General features: G+C 39.1%; 1 protein-coding gene across 1 annotated transcript in view; it reads left to right on the top strand.

The window, feature by feature from the left end:
- Positions 1 to 23,635, top strand: part of LOC123786726 (XK-related protein 4) — a 250,078-nt gene extending 226,443 nt beyond the window's left edge. Inside the window, exons 2-3 of the mRNA XM_087864432.1 lie at positions 22,588 to 22,787; positions 23,622 to 23,635. Of these exons, the coding sequence (XP_087720558.1) occupies positions 22,588 to 22,787; positions 23,622 to 23,635 (214 nt within the window). The remainder of the gene's footprint in view (positions 1 to 22,587; positions 22,788 to 23,621) is intronic.
- Positions 23,636 to 24,376: the final 741 nt, after the last annotated feature.

The raw sequence follows: 24,376 nt of genomic DNA, 5'->3' as shown, positions 1-24,376 counted from the left end.
GGACTGGAAGGGCATAACACTGTGTGAAACAGACCTAATCTAAAAAATGGTTCTATTTATACAAAGTATAGCTATGGAGAACAGATCAGCGCTTGCCAGAGTTAGGGTTAGTGTTGAGCATAACTGTCAATAGCTAACACAAGGGAGTTTATTTAGGATGATATGTATCCTGATTGTGGTGATAGATGAATCTACACATTTGATAAAATTTGACAGAACTATATACCAAAAAAGGAAAAACAGAATGCTTGTAAAAACTGGTAAAAGCCAAAACAAGGTCTGTAGCTTAGTTAGTAGCATTGCCTCAATGTCAATAGCAACATCTTAGTTTCCTAACTGTACTATGGTTGTCATATAAGATGTTACCTTCGGTGGAAGCTAGGGTAAGGTCACATGGGAATTCTTCATACTATCTTTTTAATTTCTATATGAGTCCAAAATTATTTCTAAATGAAAATTTTTTAAGACCAAATGCCAATTAAAAGAATTCATATTAACTCATTTTAATGGCTGCTTATAGGAGGAAGGAAATGGGAACCAGAGTGGGAGAGAAAGAGAGATTGCGGAGTATATTTAAATACCTGATTTATAATTTTCAGGGGAACAGTTCAGTTCTCTATTACTAAATTATAAACACCATGAAGTCAAGAACTGTTTACTAGTCATTTTCAGATTTCTGCATGACTAATATATATATACACATAGTGGTGTGTGTATATTGGATTCACATTGAATATTCATTCTGTTATTAAATGAATGAACTAGTGAACATATCCATTTCATAGCTGAGCTCCATAAAACAAACAATCCTAAATTTGCAAGTGATTATTGGTGGAAATGTTGAAATTTTGTGCCTATATACTTTAATTATTATGCTTTATATTTGAGTCTGAAACATTTCTGTGTGATACAGTTACATCATGCCCAGCTCTTACCCAAAAGTGAATGGGACTGCCATCAATAAACTTGGGAATTCAGTGGGAAATAGCAGATGGGGAGTCAATGTGGTCTCATCACTGATAAGGGTCTGAGTGTCTCCTACTGCCAAGGTTTGCCTTTCAACAGAAAAGAAATTATAGTTCCTAGAGATGTCAACATGGAGGTTTCTGGAACGCAAGATGGACTCTTGAATTGGAATGCCCCATTCATTGATCAAATCACCTTTTTTGTTGCACCACTTTTCTCATTTTCTTCATGCTCCTCTTTTACCTTAACAGGTGCCTGATATACTTTAATATTCCTTTATAATATTTTATGACTCAAGGCCATGTTTCTCACTTAGTAATTTCAGTCCTTAAATGTATAATGAAGGCTGCTCAGGAATGCACCACACCGTGTTTTTTTACTCTCCATTTTCAGTTTATTCTGGAGAAGAGTGAAAGCATCTAGGAAGGGCATACCCTATTTAGTATTGACATGAAGAAAAGACAGAAACTAGTAAAAGAAAAAGAGGGAAGAAGTGAGAGGATGGGAGAGAGAATTTGCATGTGATAGAAATTGTAATACTAAAACATAAAAATAGTAATGATTATTTCCATAAATCAGTAGATACAAAGGGAGGCGCTCTGAAAGGGTCACGTGATCTGCAACATCAATGAAATACTTTGGATGAAGGTTTTTTAAAGGAAGACTCTTTGTTATCTTGTTTCAACTCTGAATCCAATGGTCCTTCTGAGAATAGGATAAGTGTTTTCTTATTCTTGATAGGAAAGGCAGGGCATTCTTCTTGCTGTGTTATAAGAAAATCAAACATGCAACATTTGATTACTGTCATATGCTGCCATATTCGATATGAAGTGTCTTCCTTTCATGATGAAGAGCATGTCTCCAGTATTATCTCTTGCTTGAGCTGCCTGGAAACAAAAACCGACTACAGAAATAGGCTGGTTTGGCATGGCCTTTATGACAAACTTAATTGAGCAATAAGTGAAAACACAAGAATTTTGTCAGGTGTTGTAAAAATGGAAAGTGACACAGATTTAAAAAAGATCTGCTCTTAAAAATGAAAAATAATCTGTTTTTAAAAATGTTAATTCCTTCCCCAAATTTTGTTACAAAATTTGCATCTTTAGTCTGGGCAACTGTCACTTACCTAGGTCCCACTCACACACAGTCTTTGATGAGAAAAAGAAAACTCTAGATTTACTTATGGTAAATGTCTTAGTCTGGACCCCCAGAGAGCAAAGCCTGAGACAAGAGCTAGAGTGTATGGGGTTTATTTGGGGATGTGGTCCCAGGGGGTCTGAGTGGGAAAGAAAAAAAGCAGGGACTGCCAGCCCGGGGTACTTTGTCAAGCTGGCCACCATTGTGGGCAAGTGCCCCTGGGCACACCCAGGTGAGGGAAGAGAGGAGCTTTTATCCAATGACTCCTCTGATCCTCCCTGACCAAGGGTGGACCAAAGGGTGAGAAAAGACTGCAGCTCTGACAAGGTGCTATTTGGTTATCCTGTGCAACACCAGTAACTCAGCTGTGGCTACGGTGTGGTTGTCCTGGAGGTCAGGAGGCACAGAGAGTGCAGTGAGTCCAGCAGAATCACTTCTCAATACTTGAAGTCTGGAGCACCCTAACCAGGTCAAGCCATGCGGTTGGATTTTATACAGACAGTTTAAAAAACAGGCTCAAGAAAAATCATGCTTGTTCAATCAATCAGTCAATCAATCAATCAATTGAACTTCCTCACATAGCTGTTGACAAGCAGATTGCTTTGCGTCAGGACTAATGATCGGAATTCCAGCCTTGCCTTCTAGAAACTCAATGGCTGTTTTATTTTTTTTTTGTTTTTTTGTTTTTTGTTTATTTTAATGTTTTTTTATTATATTATGTTAGTCACCATACAGTACATCCCTGGTTTCTGATGTAAAGTTCGATGATTCATTAGTTGCGTATAACACCCAGTGCACCATGCAATACGTGCCCTCCTTACTACCCATCACCAGCCTATCCCATTCCTCCACCCCCCTCCCCTCTGAGGCCCTCAATTTGTTTCTCATAGTCCATAGTCTTTCATGCTTCATTCCCCCTTCTGATTAACCCCCCTTTCTTTATCCCTTTCTTCCCCTACCAATCTTCGTAGTTCTTATATTCCACAGATGAGAGAAATCATATGATAATTGTCTTTCTCTGCTTGACTTATTTCACTTAGCATTATCTCCTCCAGCGCCGTCCATGTTGCAGCAAATGTTGAGAACTCGTTCTTTCCGATAGATAAGTAATAGTCCATTGTATATATGGACCACAACTTCTTAATCCAGTCATCTGTTGAAGGGCATCTCAGTTCCTTCCACGATTTGGCTATTGTGGACAATGCTGCTATGAACATTGGGGTGCATATGTCCCTTCTCTTCACTACGTCTGTATCTTTGGGGTAAATACCCAGTAGTGCAATGGCTGGGTCATAGGGTAGCTCAATTTTTAACTTTTTAAGGGACCTCCACACTGTTTTGCAGAGTGGCTGTACCAACTTGCATTCCCACCAACAATGTAGGAGGGATCCCCTTTCTCCACATCCTCTCCAGCAATTTCAATGGCTCTTTTAAACCACACAGTACATCAGGTTCAACTCTATATTCAAGGAACTAGTTTGTTCTGACCCAAATGCATTTTAATATAAGAAAACCAAGTAGCTATTTAGGCATGGGTGACTGACACATTTTCCTGGGCTGGAAACCTGAGGTTGTTTGATAATGTAGGATTCCATGGAAGTTGATCTGTTTATGTCTCAATAACATGGGTCTTGGAAAAATAGTGTCTATTGTCAGCTCAACTGCTCACTAACTGTATGATGTTCCTAAATGACCTAAGCTTCTTCTGGGAAGGATCCCTCATGGATCAAAGAAAGTAAATAACACCACTTCATAAAGCATCTGAGAAGACTAAGAAAACATATATAAAACATTTTACCCAGTGCCTGTGTATTTTAGGCAGAAAGTTAATTCCCTTTGCTTGATCATGTGCATTCATTCCAGAAGGATGACTAGCAGAAACTTTGAAACTGTTCACATACACTGTCATACCTCTACCGGACAAGTTCCATGCACTGGCCCTCAGCTGCTGTTCAAAACCAAGTTGCAAATTCAAGCCTGGGTGGGCATGGTACCTTCCTTTTTCTTTAATGTCAGCAAGTTTAATTTTAATTCTGAGCTATGGTAAAACAACAGAAGGATGTAGGCAGCCTTTGTTATTTATGCAGCATGCTAAAAATTATGCGATAGACAGTAAATTAAGAAAAGCTGCCCTATAAATTTCAGTTAAATCTTACTGTGTTTTAATATTTAATACATCATCATGAATCACATTTCCCTAAACCACAATGGAGGTTCAGGCAAAACCTATAAGAATGTGTTAGATTTTTACTAGCATTATTTTTCCTCAACTAAAACCATCCTCTAAATAAAGCATGAAATCAGTTGGATTTTTCTCTATGATATAAAACACAAAATTAAGTCTCGCTGACCACTGATGTTGCTGAATTGAGTCCAAAGCACAATGTATAACTTCAGTTCATAAATTACCAGAACAGCTCAAATTATACCCGAAAGAATGAGTGTACATGCCCATTCTCTCTTGATTTATTTTGTGATTCTAAAGAAAATTGGCTAAGAAGCACTAGCTGAAAATAAAATGTGATATGGGGGAGGCTGAGTGGCTCAGTTGGTTAAGTGTCTGACTTTGGCTCAGGTCATGAATTCAGGGTCCTGGGATCGAGCCCCATATAGGGCTCCCTGCTCAGCAGGGAGTCTGCTTCTCCCTCTGCCCCTCCCCCTGCTCATGCTCTCTGTCTCTCAAATAAATAAATAGAACCTTTAAAAAACAAAATAAAATGTGATATGATACAGGAGGTAGGTCTGTGTAGCAGAATGCTCAAAGATGAGAAAAACTGTTTTTAAATCCTTTACGTTTATGAGTACATAACTCTCAACTGCCAACCACCAGAGATGCATTTTCAGCTGAGCCTGTGTGGTGTATGGTTGTGTGTGGTGATGACATTGGTTCTTGACACACCCAATGTGTGTGTGTGTGTGTGTGTGTGTGTGTGTGTGTGTGTGTGTATGAGTCTGAACCTTATAATTCAGCTTTAAGTTTAGATTTATGAATCTACATATAGACTGGTAAGTTGGATAGGCTCAAAGGAGGGAGAATATAAGTACCACAGAATAACCGTCTTGAGGGATTTATAATTCAATGAGTCAAGACTAAATAGCTCATGAAGGAATTTGAGCAAATATCTGTTGCTTTAGCTATTGCTTATCAAATGGCAGCTGCCACTAATTAATACCAAGAAGCTCAAAGACCAGGTCAGAATCCTTCTCAACACAATTACCTCCAGTGAAGCGGAGTTAGCATGCAAAACAAAACCTATTTTTTAGGCATGGATTAAGGATCATTGTGTATCAAGACTTTTGGTGCTGAGAGAGTTCAATAGCATCTCAGGATAAGAATCACTGCGATAGGACTGGCAGTTGGGGAAAGCTTGAGCTAAGCATGGAGGAATGGCACTCAGATTTGGTTAGACACTTTGTGTAGAGAGAACTAATGTGAGTAATCACCAAGGGAGGAAGGAAAGGGGCATGCAGGACTGGGAAAAGAAGACTACATGAGCCACATCTGTACTGCCATGCAATGAGATATCCTGTGAAGCTGGACCTGATAAGAGACAATGTGGAGGGTTTAGTAGAGGAATCAACACTCAGTAGGAAAATCAGGAGCCATCTTGGGGTTGATGAGCATGTCACTGACGTGATGCCAGTAGTATATTTAGAGGACTGATGTCCAGAGGAAGAACATGCATCATTGAGGGTGCTGCTCTGAACATATGATGTAATTAAGGGGGGGGGTATAAATCATTGATTTGAAGACAATTTCAGGAAGCACTGATAGGAGTGGGGAAGCAGGACAGGAAAGAGAAGGCAGTATGAGTGTATGTGAATGAGTCAGTAACCACTGTGGGCAGCTGGGACACAAGTCCACCAGGGAATCTTTGAGGCAGTAGAGAATTCACTTCAGAATTATATTGCCTGAAGCAGCTGGGTTATTTATCCAACCATTCAGCTTTGTCATTGGCAGAGTGATAACCTAGGACATTAACTTCGCATCCCCTCCAATCTACCTTGCATATGGGTTGAGAGAAAACCTCAGCATGTACAAGAGTATGGTTGACGAGGGACCATGGGCAAGACATCAACATGCCAGCCCACACTTGCCTTGGTGGTACTTTGAAGTCTCTATGTTTTCTCTCCTCCCTTTCCAATTAAGGGGAAGCCCAGCTATTTCTGCTACTCCATAAGGAAGAACTTTCTGAATACAACTGTGTCATTGTCACCAGCATATCCATTGAAAAAAAGGTGACCAAAATTGCATCTAGGTTTAGACATCATGGATACCTTATTATCACATTAATTGCAAACCCACACTATTCAACTTTCTTCTAGGAGTTTGAAATAACCCTATGGCCTCTTAGGTAGACAACCCTTGTACCCCCTTAAGTAGCCTTCTTTCCCTGTTCCAGGCTTTGGGAAGGGAGTGACTTCCTGAGCATTCCCACTTCCCAGAGAGAACCTGGATTCTCTACCTCTGGGGTCACCTGATGTATTTAGGTATAGTGTCTTTTGAAGTAAAACCCTCTCTCATGATGGGCAATGAAACCTATGCCTAGTGAGGAGGCACACCAAATTATTAAGCTGGCACAACTTCATTGTAAGGATGATCTTATCTTATAGCTTTAAGTATTGTAATGCCTCCCAAACCATCCTTAGACTGGGCTTGAATTCCTGATGCACCCACTGGCCTATTCAAGATCTCCCCTTGAATATGTAAGAAGCATTTCAGAATTAGCATGTCTGAAGCTCATCTTCATCTGGCAATCTGCTCATCTCCATTTCCTCATCTCAGTAAATGGCAACTCCATTTTGCAGGAGCTCGGGGCAAACATCTTGGAATCAACATTGCTTCCTCTTTCTTTCACACCCACATCTGATCTGGCAGCAAATTCCATTGGCCCTAACTTCTAAATTAACACCCAGGGTCCACCGAGTTCTCCACTACTGTTGTGCAGGTCCAAACTGCCATCATCACCTGCCAAAGTAATTGCAATAACTTCCCTGATTCTATGCTTGCTTCCCTTCATCCTGATCTCAGCACAGCTGTCAGGAGATCCTTGTGAAATGCTGGCCAGATCACATCTCTCACCTGTTCAAACCCTCAAGTTGCTTTTTGTCTCACTTTGTCCGTGCAGAGCCCAGCAGGCCCTTCATGATCAGACTGTCCCATTTCCTCTCTGATCTTATCTCCTACTACTCCCCAGCTTGCTCATTTTTATCTACCTGATGCTCCTGGAATGGACTAGGTATAAGCCCACCTTAGCACCTTGTACTTTCTTTCCTTGCTGCCTGGAATGTTCTTCCTCAGATTTTAAGTGAAGAGGGCTTACCTCCCCTCTATCTTTTGAATTCAAACCAAGATTTCATCTCTCCAGTAAATTTTCCTGGCTGTATAACTACTTTGACAAGCGTCCCAACATTTCTTATCCTCCCTCCTGGCTTATTTTTTCCTTGGCACTTAGCATGAATTTTATATTTTATCTTCCACTTGTTTATTTTGCTTATCGCCTGTCTTCTCCCACTAGAATGTAAGTACATATTTCATTCCCGGCTGTATTCCCAGAGTTAAAATGAGTGCCTATCTCTGAATTAGTGCTCAATAAATACTTGCTGAATGAATGAATGAGTTCCTGAATTCATTATTTTAGGCAAAGGGGACTCTCCTTTTGGCAACACCGAACTTTTTGTTTGCAGGCACATTTCCTAGAGAACAGTTTCTCTAGTTAGTAGCCTGTAGGTGGTCATGGAAGCTATGACTGCAGCACTCCTGAACAGGACTCTACATGCTGTCAGATTATTTGGATAAAGGATCACCCCCTGCCACGGTTAGCATATTGTTTTCTCACATCCCATTTGCCAAATTCTTACAACCAATTGTGCTATAAAAATTTTCCCTGGAGCATTAAAAACAGTTGAGAACACAGATTGCTGAACAAATGGGAGAAGGAAACAATCATGTCTGTCATTTTAGAGAAAGGTGTTCCCCCTTTCCTGACTCATCGCCATGAGCCACCCTGTACTGCATGTCAGCGACCCCCAGAAGGCAACCTTCCAAATCTCAGGAAGCCCCTGTGCTTTTTTCCTGCTGAACTGATATCACAACCTCCCAAACTCCGGCCTGCGGAGCCTTTCAGAGATCCACTCTAAGGAATTAGGTGCTTAGGGTGAAGCCGTGATAAACTCTACACTAAACTGACCAATGTAAGCTTGGAGACGGCAAGCATCTTATGTTCTCCTCTCAGAAACTTTCTACACAGGGCACAACTCATGGCCTCAGTGGAAAGTGAAGCCTGTTGGCTCATGGCATGAAGGTCTCCCGTGCAAAAGCACTCAAATTCTTTAGATTCACTCCGTCCAGACCTACAGTTCTTTTGTTGCCCTGTCTTTCCCCAGCACTGTATTTTATGCTATTGAATTCTGCCAAGATTCTGCACGAATGGGTAAATAAATAAAGTTATAAAAACAATAATATCTTTTTTAGAAGATTTTATTTATTTGCATGAGAGAGAGAGAGAACACGAGCAGGGGGGAGCAGCAGAGGGAGTGGGAGAAGCAGACTCCCTGATGAGCAGCAATCCAGATGCGGGGCTCAATCCCAGGACCCTGAGATCAAGACCTGAGCCAAAGGAAGATGATTAACCAACTGAACCACCCAGGTGCCCCAGTAATAATGTGTCTTAATGCGCTTAGATCCAAATAGCTTTAAGAATTCAATGGCAATGTTGAAATTAATCCCTATCATGTACATCTGCTTGTGGACACTTCTGATGGGACCCCAGAGCCACACAGGATCACTGCATTCCCTGAATTGTAATAAGATGTTCATGGTGTGCCCCCTCATTCTCCTTCCTCCTCACTTGGCCATCCAGTTGATGTGATGGATCAGATGCTCCGGGCCTATGGATTTCTCAGTTAATGTTTAAAACTATGAATGTCCATAAGTCTGCTAAAGTCAAGGACTTAAAAGCTGCAAAGCATTATCTAAAGAATAAAAAATTACACACACACACACACACACACACACACACACACACAACTTTCCTTATTTGTCTAAAATCAATCTAACAGGGCTTACGATGAAGATTCTATCACAGCCACTATTTCCTGAGGAATAAAACAAATATTCTGTTAATCTGCTTTTTTAATATGGTTAATAATTTCTGGGGCACTTGAGTGGTCAGTTGGTTATGTGTCTGACTCTTGATTTTGGCTCAGGTCATGATCTCAAGGTTCTGGGATGGAGCCTCACATTGGGCTTCATGCTCAGCAGGGAGCCTGCTCGAGATTCATTCTCTATCTCCCTCTGCCCTTCCCCACTCATGCTCTCTCTCTCTCAAATAAGTAAAAAAATCTTTAAAAAATATGGTTAATAATTTCTGCCAGTAGTCTATTAATCATTGGAAGGCTTGAATTTAACTTACACTATGCCAATAGTATATTTTCTCCAAGCCACTCTTCTCCATTTTAACACATTATTTACTATTAATATATTAGTATATTAGAACTCTAAAGAAAAAAATTATTTGGGGAGAAATGCATCTTTTGTTCTATCTGAGGGCTAGATACGACTTTGTAGGAGGTGTTAAGAGCAAGTAAAGAATCTTCTTTTCAAGTTTAACAGCTTTTTTGCCTGTTTCAACTGAACATATCGTGGCTCCCAAGAGGCCCTGGCTATGCTGCCCTTTACAGGGAAAATTATTTGGTAGAGAAAAAAAAAACTCTATTATTTCCTACTCTAAATTTGAGGAAATAGATGAAGAGTACCTATTTATGCATTAAATGTATGAGAAGAATGCATGAAAATTAAACAAAACAAAAATAACCATATCCCATACATAAATTTTATTTTCACAGAACAATAAAAATAATTAAAAAGGCCTTTTATCAAGATGCCAACTAATGTGATTTTACTTTGCATAAGATCATACTATGTAAGAATGTTACATACCATGATATGCAGCTGCTAGAGTACTATTCTTCTCTGAGGACCTACATTCATTCTAATTATCTGAACAGGAGATAGAGGTGACAGAAATACATCTAGGGGTCAAATATATGCAGAGAAATCCAAAACCTCGTTAGTTTGAGAGGCAGTGCCGCCCTTGGAGGGAAAAACTAAGTGTGGTAAATGAGGAGAAGGTATTCATGCTCATGTCCCATTCAAGGATTTCCTGGGAGATCCTGAGTACATTCTCCTGTTTTTCATATTGCTAATATTCTTATCATGTAGCTGAAGGCACACTGCACAAGTCCTCACAGATTTGGGAGTACTCTTGCACTTCTGGTAGAGAAGACACATCCAGAGCTCTGTGACAACGAAGAGCAGGGTGGTGTGAGGAGGTGGCCTTGCAGTGTGGGGTGACAGCTCACTCAGGTTCTCTCAGGGTGAGGGGCAGACCAGACTGTCTTCTGATAGCTGTGACCCCTAGTTTTTGTCAAGTGCAGAGTCATCCAATTTATTCTTTCCCCCTCTTGGATGATTGATGGGAAACAGAATCTAATTTTAACTGCCACTAGGAAAATTTTCCACCATGGAAATATAGGCCACAGTTTTTAGTCATTTTGACTATTGTTCAGCATAAACTGAGACCTGATGTTCTGGTTTTTAAAAAAGTGACAGTTGTGTCCTTATTCCTTAACATATCCAATAAAGGGCTTCTTAAGATGACAAAAACTTATACTTACTCATACTATTTTGTTACTTATCAGTACCTACTGTTGAGGAGATAATATGTATACACGTGTGGGTGTATATATCGTAAATGTGTATACATACATAGTGTAAAGCTTCTTTTGTAGACGGGCAACAAGAAAATACCACTTCTTTGAATTACCATTTATTAATGTGGTTTCTTTAAAACTCTTCTGCACAGATTTTTCTCTGCATTTTTCAGATAGTAACAATAACAACAGTCAACAGCTAATCTGTTTAATGTGCTAGAAGACAGGGAAACAATTTAGTGTTAGAATATGTGTGCATTATATCCTTATAGCTCATAATGATTTCTGATTCAGCTCTTGACATGTCAGCAGTGAGCGTTTGATCAAATATTATTTAAGGGCTGAACTATCTGAAACAACAGTAATACACACCTCATTTCCACACAAGTAATTGAAAGATTATCTCAGTCACATTAAATTTCAGATTAAACTCATACATAATGCTCCACATGATGAGTCCATGTTTGGACTTTTCTTCCCAAGTTTATTACTTTTGCCATGTTATGTTTGGGTCTCAAGTTAGTAATGTGGGAGACTGCGACATTAGTCCAGGTTGCTCTTGGCACTTGGAAAATTCTGATGAGAAGGAGCCGAGAATTTCAATTCAATTGAAATCCTCAGAAAATCCTTGGACTTGAATTAGTGTCCAGGTGTGTGGAAGGGGTGGGTTATGTATGGGTGTCTGTGTGTGCAGCATGGTAGGAGTTGTGTAGGTGTGTTTGTGTGCACAGCTTCAAGAATGCTGAGGAAATGACAGAATCAAGATATTGTTAGATTGATATTATGTTGATAAAGTTGGCGCAGAATTCCTGGTGACCTTTTGTGATGTAAGGAAAATTAAATCTTCCACTAGCATACTTCTTAAGGCAATAAATAAGAAGAACGACCCTATTAGAAAATGAATCGGTCACACAATAACAGCAGCAAATGTCATCTGGATGTATTTACCTCAGAGGAGGAGGTGGAGCGTATTGATATTGCCAAGTGGGCTTTTATTGGGAACATCTCCCATTAACACGAATAAGAGCTGTGTAGTTAAGCCCCTGCTCTCTCATGCTTAGGGCGTATTTCATCCTCAATGCTAAAGCTTTGAAACTTTTTTCCTTCTTACATGAAACTCCGGTAATTATGCTAAATGTTTAACTGTAAATATGGCTGTCCTCCCTGCTGTGTGTATGAATATCTAAAAAGTACTGAGACTTTTCATTACTATGCACTTCCCTGATCACCAGTGCTCCTTTCAGAGATAATCTTTCTTTCATCAACACAGCAAAGCCAAAGCCTAAGACGAAAAATCAGAGTGAGTCTCTCCACTCCCATCTGGACCCCAGCCTGGATTCCTTTGATACTCAAAAGGTCTAGAAATTGTCTCCTTTCTCAGTAGAGTGGTAATCTTTTCCATCTGCCACTCTGGAAGACCAGACAAAGGCTAAATCCAGTGTGATGGAAACACTCCCTAGAATAAAATGCCTAAGGAAAATGGGAAGAATTGAAGATAAAAAAACTACCTTCAGTTATTAGGGTAAAGAAGACAAACATTCTAGAAGAACCCAGAGCATCAATAACCTTGGAGAGTAGCAACGTTCCTCTTGTGAGCCAAGCACGCGTGTAAGACACATCTCATTCACCCCTCCCAGCAGCCTTTCAGAAGGGATGGTTACCTCCATCTTCAGATGCAAAACTTGGCTCAAAAGCTAAGCGGCTGTAAGAATCAGTGGGGAGAAAATGCTTTCCAGTGAGATAATAATAACACAGATGCCAAGGAGACAAGACTGCTTGGCTTTTGCCTTGAGATATAGAAAGAGTCGTTTTTCAGAGACAGGCCATTAACCATGTTCCTCTGCCCCATTGTCAGAATAGACATGGGGTTACAATGCAATGCGAAGGATCTGGATTAGACTAGGAGGGTAGCTCATGACCACGATCTTTTTCGCTGTGTCTACCCGGTAGCTTGCTTCCAAGAACAATTCAAAAGCTAATCTGTGGTGTCATATGGACCAAGCTGTCCCCTTCTCAGTGACTGTACACCCAACACTGTACCTCTGAGAGCATTCTGAGCTAGACAAAAAACAGTGGAAGTATTTTTTCAGATCAATTGGGTGAAATGTGCAAAGGCCATCCATCACAGTGAGGGTCCTTAATGGGCTGGCAACAACAGAGGCTAAAGTTTCCCCCACATCTATCCAGGACAAAGAGGTGGAATTCAGCACCTCTCAAGTTTCTTCTGTCCCTATTGTGATTCCAAGTGACCTTGTACTACCATTCCCAGTCAGGGGCCTCTTTGTCTCCTGGGGTTCAGTTCAGAACTGAGGCCTGACATCTAGCACATCCCCAGACCTCACCAAAGGGATTGTAATTCTTTACAGAAGACATTTAATTTTGAAAACCTCTTCCTTTTTAGAAACTCAACTACAGCCTAAGGGTGCTTAACATAGGAAGTAACTTCAAGGCTCTTTTGGCGGGTAGCTAAAAAACAAACAAAAAATACCACCATCCAAAAGTAAACTTGACAGTTTTGCTTCTGTTTCAGGAATATAACGACTTTTCATTGGAACACAAGCCCTTCATCATGTCATTCTAAACTTTTGTAGAAAAGGAACTCCTGGGTCTATTTCTCTGTATTTACTTCTCTGTATTTACTATGCAATTATTAGATAAAAAACATTATGCAGTCTGGTTTCTTTGAAAGATTCAACATCTTTACCCATTTGTTAGAATTGAATGGCAAATATTACCAGTTTTCCTTTGCTTTCTGTGTTGATGGTTTGTCTACAGAATAGGTGATATGACTAGTTAATAGAGTGCTTTTTGGGGCTTTTGTCAACAAAGACAGAATTTCCTGCCCTGAGAAGTAAATCCTTATAGAAGCAGCTCTCCCTGAAGTCAAACGTCTTGCCATATGCTCTGTGGAAGCACAAGGTAGAATTGCCTGCTGGTGGTCAAATGTTGAATAAAAGCTGAAGAGCTGAAGACTTCTCTTGGAGGCTTGCTTTACAGCTGGAAGGCAGAAGTCAACATGGCCCACACAGGAGGTAGCAGTGGCAGAGGGGAAAGAATATGAGATTGAAATATAATTTTATGTTTTCATCCCCCGACTCACCTGTGGCAAATTTTTCTTACCACACTGTGAGGAATAAATGGGAACATGTGTGACACATAGTAACACATAGTACATGTTTTTGCTCACATTCATCAATTTGTTCTATTTCAACCTCTTCTTCTGGAAAGCAGATGAAAAATAAGTTAAAAAAATAATATGACCAAAATGTATTATACTATTAACATATTCACGAGATGGAAGAAATCCAATTGTGATTGCAAGGCCTCCTTATTCTCACCATTTTTCAGAGCATGAATTTGAGAAAAAACCCAAGCTGACATTTCCTCATGACTAAGTTATGGGCGTAAGAGTCCTGATGTCTAACACTGTTGATTTAAAGAAAGTAGAAAACTATCCTGATATTGCATAATATTCATGACAGCTCTAATATTAGTTAAATATCATAAACCATTGTGTTCTTCCAACCAGAAACAAAACTCAATATGACATAGGCTATTTATCAATAGAAGTAGAAGTAACTAACTATAAAGAAATACAATTGGAGATTTTCTTTTTCCCATTTAAATTCAACACATATTTGTGAATGCCTACATGAACAAAACTAGTGCTAAATGGGATAGCTTCAGTGATGAAAGGGCATGCTCCAGCCTGGGAGGGCTTGGGATAGAAGCCAACATATAAGCAAATAATCGCAACACAGTGAGATACCCGCAGGATTAAAGGTAGGCATGAAGTTAGGTGCAGGGAAGGGTTCTGGGTTGCAGGTCCCCAAGGAAGGTATTCTGAGGTGAGATATATCACTAGAGTTTTAAACCAGAAATACTAAATCTCCTTAGTGGAGAAAAGAGGGAAAGCCATTATAAGAAAAGCTAACATGAACGTGCAAAATACTTTCAGGCCTAGAGAAATACAAATACAAATGCAAAGGCACTTATCAGAACACAGGGATCCCCCACTCCCCATCTTTCTGCCTTTGTATATGGAGCTCACTTGGCCTGAAAATAGTTTTGTTTTGTTTTGGTTTTTACCATTCTTGGTTTATAGGTGTTTGAACTCTGTATGTGCATTATTGGAAGACTTGGGTTTGTGTCTTAGTATATGAAACTCCATAAAGCTGGATGCTTTTTTGTTGTATTCCTTAGGAACAAACCTACCACCATCATCAGGTTCACTGTGAGCTCCCAGTGCTCCAGAAACAAGTATTGCACTATAAGACTTCAAGTCCCTATGGGCCACAGACCTGGGAGATCCATTTGTAGCTTTTTAGCCTATGGCTGGAGAGCTTAGAGTATGCATAATCTCCTCCTTGGGTGAAAACTGGTAGTAAAATAATTCAGGAAGTCATTTGTGGAAGCTTTATTGCCTTTGTTAATGCCATGAGGGTCCTGCATTTTAAACTTCTGTGATAGTCACAAGAAAGTTGAGCATTAAAATCATTAATTTGTTCACTCAACAGGCAAAGGCTGTCAGTGTTCTCTTCACAATTATTCAGTTCTGATGTTTTTTTACCACCAATACCACTGGCAGTCTACTTAAAGTCAGCGTCTTCTCTCACCCGGATTATGGCAATAGTCTTCCAGCTAATGTCCCTATCTACCCCTTTGCCCTCCTGCCCCCTACTTTTCATATAATAACCAATTTTGCTAAAATGCAAATTGGATTTCTCACTCTTTTGCTCAAAACTCTACAGTGGCTTCCAACCCCCTTACAGAAAAATACAAAATTGCAAACATTGCGTGTGTTTAATACATACTCATTGAATCAATAAAATGACATGAATTAATTGAGTGCTTATGAATCATGAGAATCTGAGCTTGATGTAGGGGTAAAAAGACAGTGACAGTCTTTTCTCTCCAGGGTTTTATATTTGGAGATGTGAGGTGAATTCACAAATGAATGAATACAAAAATAATGTTATTTTCTCTGGTCAAAGTCTGAGTAAAAATAGTTTGGGTGCAAACAATGAAACGACCAGTTCTCCCTGGGTGGTAGCAGAGGGTGAGGGAGTGGTGGTACTTGAGTCATAAAATAGTAGAAATCCCACGATGCTAAAGGGTATGGAGAGGCTTTCCAGGCAAGAGAACCACAGGAACAAATGTACTGAGGTGTGAATTCTTAACCAAGGAAGAGCAAGTGCTTTAATGTGGCAAGACACAGAACATAGGATGAAAAGGGAGAGGGAAGTTTCAGAGGCTAAAAGTTAGGTTAGAAAGGATAAACTAAAAGCCTTAAATGTCTGTATCTCATTGCTTGAGTTTATTGTATATCTCCCAAGCAATGTGGAGTCACTAAGGTTTTTAAGATTCAATTTATACATCTGGAGACACTGGGAAGGGTCCATAAGAGAATTCAAAGTTGATTAATAGTAAGAACTAACATTTATTGAATGCCTGCTATTTACCAGGCTCTGTGCTAAGTCCTTCACTTTTATTTCATTTATTTCTCTCATCCCCCTTTAGAGATGGAAGGCTAAGGCAGAGAGATGCGAAGCCTAAGGTCATACTGTAGTAGGTTACGGAACCAAAACAGAAACCCAGAGAATCAGACTTTAGAAAACAGAGGGGGAAATGTATTAAGGAGATAAAGTTCCAGAACATAGTCTATTATCAAATAAAAGGGGTAAGGGAGGGGTAGGAGCTTCACATGCCTCCTAGGCTTCTAGCTTGGGTTACTCAGTGCATGGCAGAGTAGATTACTGTGTACAGGATGGGACAAATTTAGGAGAAAAGCTAATAAGGCATTTTAAATATATTTGCTTTTATATGCCTGTGGGAAATCTGGAAAGCATATGGGTATACAAGTAAGAAGGCGGACATACAGGTTTGGATCTTAGTAAAGTAGGAGATGCAGATTTGGAACAGGGGGAGTGTAAACAAGATCAAATATCAATAGAAGAGTGCTACTGGTTGAATTGTGTCCCCCTAAAAGATGTTGAATTCCTAACATCCTGTACCTGTGAATATGGTCTTATTTGAAAACAAAAGCTCTTTACAGATGATTGAGTTAAGATGAGGTCATTAAGGTGAGTCCTAATCCATTATGACTGTGTGTTTATAAAAAGGAGAAATTTGGACTCAGATGCACACACACGGAGAGCACCATGCACAGATGAAAGCAGAGAGCAGGGTGATGCATCCACAATCAAAGGAATAACACAGAGTGCCAGCAAACTAAGGAAGAGGCATGGAACAGAGTCTCCTTCACAGCCTTAGAAGGAACCAAACTTTCCAACACTTTGATCATGGATTTCTAGCCTCCAGAATGGGGAGACAATAAATTTCTGTTACTTAGGCTACCAGTTTGTGATACTTTGTTAAAGCAGCCTTAGCAAAGTAATACAAACAGGGAGAGCATGGAAGAGTGAGTGATTATTGGTAATGACTGAACATATATTGTCATTTCAAAAATGAGTTTTCCAGTAGGAGAAGCAGATAAGATATTCCAAGAAAAAAAAATGAGCTTGCGAAAATGCATGGAAGTCTAAGAAAGGAGGTGCCAGCAGTTTGCACAGGGCTGATGACAAGCTGCAGCTGTGGAGTGGTGAGAACACAGTGATCTGTTCATGAAAGTTCCTGTAAACAGCACTCTACAAATCTCATCTTATAATTGATAGAGGGCAATTCAAGGCCCAAGAGAATGATTAAATATGTTTTCTTGTTTGTTTGTTTTAAAATGCTCCTGTTCTGTAAATATAGTGGCAGTGGCTGCATAGTTTTTGAACCTACCAAAATGATCCCATTAAAATGGGCAGAGCAAAAGTGAAGGATCATGACTAATACCTGCAAATAAAGCTCAGCACTGAGGGACACCTGGGTGGCACAGCGGTTAAGTGTCTACCTTCGGCTCAGGGCGTGATCCCGGCGTTATGGGATCGAGCCCTACATCAGGTTCCTCCACTATGAGCCTGCTTCTTCCTCTCCCACTCCCCCTGCTTGTGTTCCCTCTCTCGCTGGCTGTCTCTATCTCTGTCAAATAAATAAATAAAATCTTAAAAAAAAAAACAACTCAGCGCTGAGATACCTCCATAATTACCAAGGGACAAATTAGGGACAGCTCCTAAGAGCTGTGTGATAATTGACAAATATGCAGGAAGAGACAGAAGGAAGGCTTTGAGAACAGAACCTCCAAATCCCCAACAGCCACTCACTAGAAAGTGCAGTGGGCCAATCTTACAGGAGCAGAAGGACCTAGAAATGTGTTCTCAATGATCCAGTGCAAGAAAGAGTCCACAGGGACTGTAATGAAATAATATCTGATGCTATTGGAGTAGTCTTATTATACACAGACTGAAGACTCTTCCAAGATAAGGCTCCACATTGAAGAGAATCTGCTGGGAATAGATTCTAAGTTGAGCAGGACAGGGACAACCATGAGAAATGAAGGAGAAGGTCCAGATTCAAAGGAAGAGTCAGGGAAACAGAGACAGCTGATGTCAGAAAGTTGACAAGTGAAATTCTTTTTTATCACTCATAAGAACAAAAGAAGAATGAGCTCTGGAGCTATGACACCAGCCAAGCCATTCTGGCCCCCTTACTCCTCCTAAAACTACATAAAAAGTAAACTAACTCATTTTTAAACTTAGGAATGAGAAAAAAATCAAACCTATTGTAAGAAAAAGAGACTAGAAATAATGATGGTGTCTACAGATAATGAAAGCATACCAAGAAAACATATGTAGAAAACAGATAAAAACCATAAGTAAATACTTCAAAATGAGTTGAAAGAAATTAAGAGAATTATAAAAATTATGAAAGAATAATATAAATCAGAATTAGAAAAAATTAGAAAAGAGATGTATAGAAAAAAGATTTGACAAGAAAGATGATATAACCTAATATAGAATTCTAATTTTTTTAAAAAGAAGCTCAGAAATGAAAACTCAACTAGTAGGGGTGTGACACCAATCAAATACCATAGTTAGAAGATAAATAGAAAGTAGAAAGGAGGAAAAAAAATTAAATCAGTAAGCTATTTGAGATCAAAAATGTTCAGGAAAATTGACTGATACAGAAGATAAAGAAGACACAACATAAATAAATAGGAGTCCTCAAAGAAGAATACCAAAGTAATGCAACAACAACAGCAACAAAATACTCAATACTATAAATAAAGAAGACTTGAAACTACATATTGAAACTTGAAACTACATAATGAATGGAAACCTGATGCAGAACAGCCAGTATCAAGATACATTCTAATAAAACCATAGCTCTTGGGGCCCCTGGGTGGCTCAGTTGATTAAGCAACTGGCTTTGGCTTGGGTCATGATCCCAAGGTCCTGGGATAGAGCCCTGCATCAGGCTCCCTGCTCAGTGGGAAGCCTGTTTCTCCCTCTTCCACTCCCCCTGCTTGTGTTCTCTCTCTCTCTGTCAAAACAAACAAGCAAACAAAAACCACAGGTCTTCAAAAGAACCAAATATTCCTCAGATATCCAAACAAAAAGTTCAAGTAGTTTATAAGAGAAAGAATATCAGATTTTTATTGAACTTCCATGACAAAAATTCATGCTAGTGAGCAATGAAGTAACAGATTTAATAGACTTAAATAAATAAATTGCAGACCTTGGATTTTGTATGGAATATGCATGGACTGTACAGCCTTCCAACCCAATCCTCCAATGAAAAGTTTTCCCCAGCTATTCTGCTTTTGTACTTCATTGCTGTATCCCTACCATCCTCCCCTCTTGATATCAGAAAGTCTTTGCACCAGGTAGGTGAAGTTCTTTCACAGACTCTAGAAATGGGCACCAATTTTCATGTAAAATTGTGAAACTTCAGGGTCCTCATAATAGATGGAAACTTATTCCCATGCAAGCCAAGATTGATAACTGCATGCTGTTATAAATATGCAAGAACTCAGGGAATATTGTCCCTATGCACCTTTCTTAAGGGATCTACTAGAGAATAAGCTTCAGACAACCCAACATACTGCAGAGTCATTTACGTAACAGCTGGAGAAGTATTCTAGCCAACAACAACAAAAAAGAGGGTGGTATGAATAGCCAAAGCAACCCTGAGAAAGAAACACTAAGCTGAAGGCATCACAATTCCGGACTTCAAGTTATATTACAAAGCTGGAGTAATCAAAACAGTATGGTACCAGCACAAAAATAGACACATATATCAATGGAACACAATAATAGAAAACCCACAAATAAATCCACAACTATATGGTCAATTAATCTTTGACAAAGAAGAAAAGACTATCCAATAGGAAAAAGACAGTCTCTTCAACAAATGGTGGGAAAACTGGACAGCAATATGCAAATGAATGAAACTGGACCATTTTCTTACACTGTACACAAAAATAAATTCAGAAGGAATTAAAGACCTACATGTGAAGCATGAAACAATAAAAATCCTAGAGGAGAACACAGGCAGTAACTTCTTTGACATCAGCCATATCAACTTCTTTCTAGATATGTCTTCTGAGGCAAGGGAAACAAAAGCAATAAACTATGGGGACTTCATTAAGATAAAAAGCTTTTGCACAGCGAAGGAACCCATCAACAAAACTAAAAGGCAACCTATGGAATGGGAGAAGATATTTGCAAATGACATATCTGATTAAGGGTTAGTATCCAAAATATATAAAGAACTTATAAAAGTCAACACCCAAAAACTAAATAATCCAATTAAAAAATGGGCAGAAGGCATGGATAGACATTTTTCCAAAGTAGACAAAGAGATGGCCAACAGACACATGAAACAAGGCTCAATATCATTCATCATCAGGGAAATGCAAATCAAAACTCTAAACTCACGGAGAATGGCTAAAATCAGCAACACAAGAAACAACAGGTATTGGAAAGGATGCAGAGAAAGGGGAACATCTTGTACTGTTGGTGGGAATGCAAACTGGTGCAGCCACTTGGAAAACAGGATGGAGTTTCCTCAAAAAGTTCAAAATTGAACTACCCTACAATCCAGCAACTGCACTACTAGGTATTTACCCAAGAATACAAAAATACTAATTCGAAGGCATACATGTACCCCAATATTTATAGCAGCATTATCTTCACTATCCAAATTATGGAAACAACCCAAGTGTCCATTGACTGATGAATGGATAAAGAAGATGTGCTATATATATCATTTGCTTGTGTGTGTGTGTGTGTGTGTGTGTGTGTGTGTGTGTGTGTATATATATATATAGAGAGAGAGAGAGAGAGAGAGAGAGAGAAATATTACTCAGCCATAAAAAAGAATGAAATCTTGTCATTTGCAACAATGTAGATGAAGCTAGAGAGTATTATGCTAAGCAAAATAAGTCAATCAGAGAAAGACAGAAACCACATGAGTTCACTCATATGCAGAAGTAAAGAAATGAAACAAATAAGCAAAGGGGAAAAAAAGAGAGCAAGACAAACCAAGAAACAGACTCTTAACTGTAGAGAACAAACTGATGTTGACATGGGGGAGGTGGGCGGGGGATGGGCTGAATAGGTGATGGAGATTAAGGACTGCACTTGTCGTGATGAGCATCAGATGTTGTGTGGAAGTGTTGAATCACTGTATTATACACCTGAAACTATCATACTGTATGTTAACTAACTGGAATTTAAATAAAAACTTTTAATAAATTTCTAAAGGGTGATAGACTCAGAATATCACCATTTCACAAGCCCTAATGAATGAATGGATCTAGGAAATGGTCATTAGTGGATGATGGCATCATAAAGGAGAACATTAGGGTCTCCTCACGAAAGTCACCTGCTAAAAAATGATCAAACTTGAATCTGATCAACACTACCTGACTGAAGAAAATACAAAGGACAAATACATTAACTATACCACATGTGTGCAGTCATCAAGACCAAGACAGTGAAAAATAGGCAGGAAATGAAAAAAAAAAAAAAAGGAGAGGAATCCCTGGTGTAAAAGAGACAAGATACATATCAAATAATCATCACATATAGGTCTTGTTTGGATTGTATTTCAAACAAACTGTAAAGAAAATATGATAATCAAGAAAATATGAAAACTGAGTATTTGATACTATTAAATTATCCTTATTTGTAATGTAATAATTGTATTGCATTTATGTTTGTCAATTATTTTTAGTAAAATACTTATGGATGAAGTAACATGATGCTTGGGATTTGCTTCAAGATTATCTGGTAGCAAGGAATACGTGAAGGTATAAATAAAAAATAATGTATGTATTGTACATACATGTATCAATAATTAATCTGGGTGAAGTGTATAGTGGACTCAATACACTATTTTTTCTCCTTTTGTATATGTTTGAAATTCTCAGTAATAAAACATTTTTTTAGAAGACTTCAGGAGGGTTTCAGAGCAAATGCAGTCTAATACTTCAGACTTGCATGGTGCCCTACGAGAAATCCATCTCCCGAGTACCACTGAGCACATAAAGAAACTGACCAGAAAGGATGTGTGTAGATTGCCAAAGTGGCAAATCCCTTGTACACCCGAGTTTCCAACACATTTCAACTCACTCCTCATACTTCAAGTCAGTGGATTGCCTTTAATGAGGCCAAAGATTGCAGGGACTTCTCAAAGCAAACATTTAAGAATAAGGGTACTTGTTAAGCAGTTATCTTTGGACCTTAAATTAACAAGCCACTAAAGTAACTGTTTCTTGTGTGCTTGTGTATACTGGCTTGCAGAAAAGAAAAGCAGCCTTGGTGTTTGAATTATAAATGATCACTCATTTCTTTCTTATTCTCCATGTTTTCTTTCTAGATATTTCCACACAATCTACTTAGGTATTCGAAGTCGACAGAGTGGGGAGAATGACAGATGGAGGTTTTACTGGAAAATGGTGTATGAGTATGCCGATGTGAGTATGCTGCATTTGCTAGCCACCTTTCTGGAAAGTGCTCCACAGCTGGTCCTGCAGCTCTGCATTATCGTACAGACTCATACCTTACAGGCCCTCCAAGGTAAGGGCTTGTCATTTGGTTTCTGACTTTGGGGAAAGATTGGCTAAAGTAAAGTTTTTTGTCACAATCCAAAAAACTGTTTTAATATCCTTTATTGACAGAGGCCATGGTTCTCCCTGTTATATGTCTGCTATTTGACACGAGAATTTGTGAATGATGTGTATTTTCTTCTTCATGATTACTTGTGATGGCTAATTTACAGAAAGACAATTCTTTTTTGCCTTCAAGCTGCTCTCTGAGTTAAAAACATTTCTATGATTTTACATTTGGTCAGAATGAAAATAGAGGCAACTGGGTTTTTCTGGCTTGTGTGATAGAGTAATTTTCAAAACCTTGAAAAAAAAAAGGCCTAGCTCTCTATCTTTCTAATAATATTTATACACATATTTGAATATGAGGGTAATCTCTGTCATTTCATTTTGACATGAAGAAACAGAGAGAGATTAAAAGGAAATGGTAGGTTACCATAATATTTTTTTCAAAATTATAGGAGAAAAAATGTCATTATTTAACAATACATTGTTTATATACTACTGTTTTATAACACAAATATTATCAGATAAATATTTTTGTGTTTTGCTGTCTTGTTTGATAACCTCATCACTAAGACTGTCACTTATCTGCTCTGATGTTTCCTTAAGCTCTGCTATTTAAATCTTTTCTAGCAGCAAAAAGATCAGACAGACCAGTAGGTGCATAGGTGAATAAATGGGTGGATGGATAGACATTTTCTAAATAAGGAGTTTCCTGGCAATTTGTCTATCCTATAACTAAATAGATTTTGTGAATCAGTTAACATGTTATAACATGCTCATTTTGTTTCTATCTCCTTAGAGCCTTTGCTGTGATTTCCTCTATGTACACCCATGTTGGTGTCCTGTTCTGGGCCATGCTTTAACTCGAGATTTGATCTGATTGGTCTGGGGATTCTCTACAGTGTCATTAGAACATTTTATAGGAAGGAGCATATTAGCTTAGACTGAGCACTTTAAATGGCGAGGGATGGGGGCTACATGAGAGGAAAAGAAAGATGGAGACTGTACTGGTAGCTGGGGACCCATTTATTTGTAAATGTCTGGTCAACCCCTGCTCCACACTAGAATATCTTTGGTCCAAGAAGTTTAAGAAAAGGGTCAAAGAGTTCCATGGGGTGTGATTCTCAAATGCTAGAAAGCAAATTGGAAGAAAGACAGTGTTGTGTTAGCACAGAAACAGACAGGAAAAGCCTGGAGAAAACAAGACGTATAAATTAGCTGTGGATGACTGTCTTTAGCTGTAAAAGACAACAGGCTGCAGAGAGAGGATCTGGCTTTGGTCATTCACTTCCTTGCTGTGAGACCTCGTGCAGGTCACTTAATGTCTCTGGGCCCCCACTTCTCAAATGTAAAGGTCACCAATGAAACTAGATGATCTCTAAACTCCTTGGAGCTCTGTTCCATCTTTGCATCAATTAATGCCCAATAACCCTACAGGGCCAGGGGTATGCATTAGGAAATGGTCTGTAAATGAGGACACAAATTTAGAGGCAACATCAAACTAAACCTCCATCACAGAATCTGGTACTTATCTCCAGAACAACTTGGCAACCT

The sequence above is a fragment of the Ursus americanus genome, chromosome 9 (genome assembly GCF_024610735.1).
Source record: "Ursus americanus isolate L20-20 chromosome 9, mUrsAme1.1.p, whole genome shotgun sequence".
NCBI classification, from domain to species: Eukaryota; Metazoa; Chordata; class Mammalia; order Carnivora; family Ursidae; genus Ursus; species Ursus americanus.
Note: the sequence above shows the minus strand (reverse complement) of the source record. Positions and strands in the feature narration are given on the sequence as shown.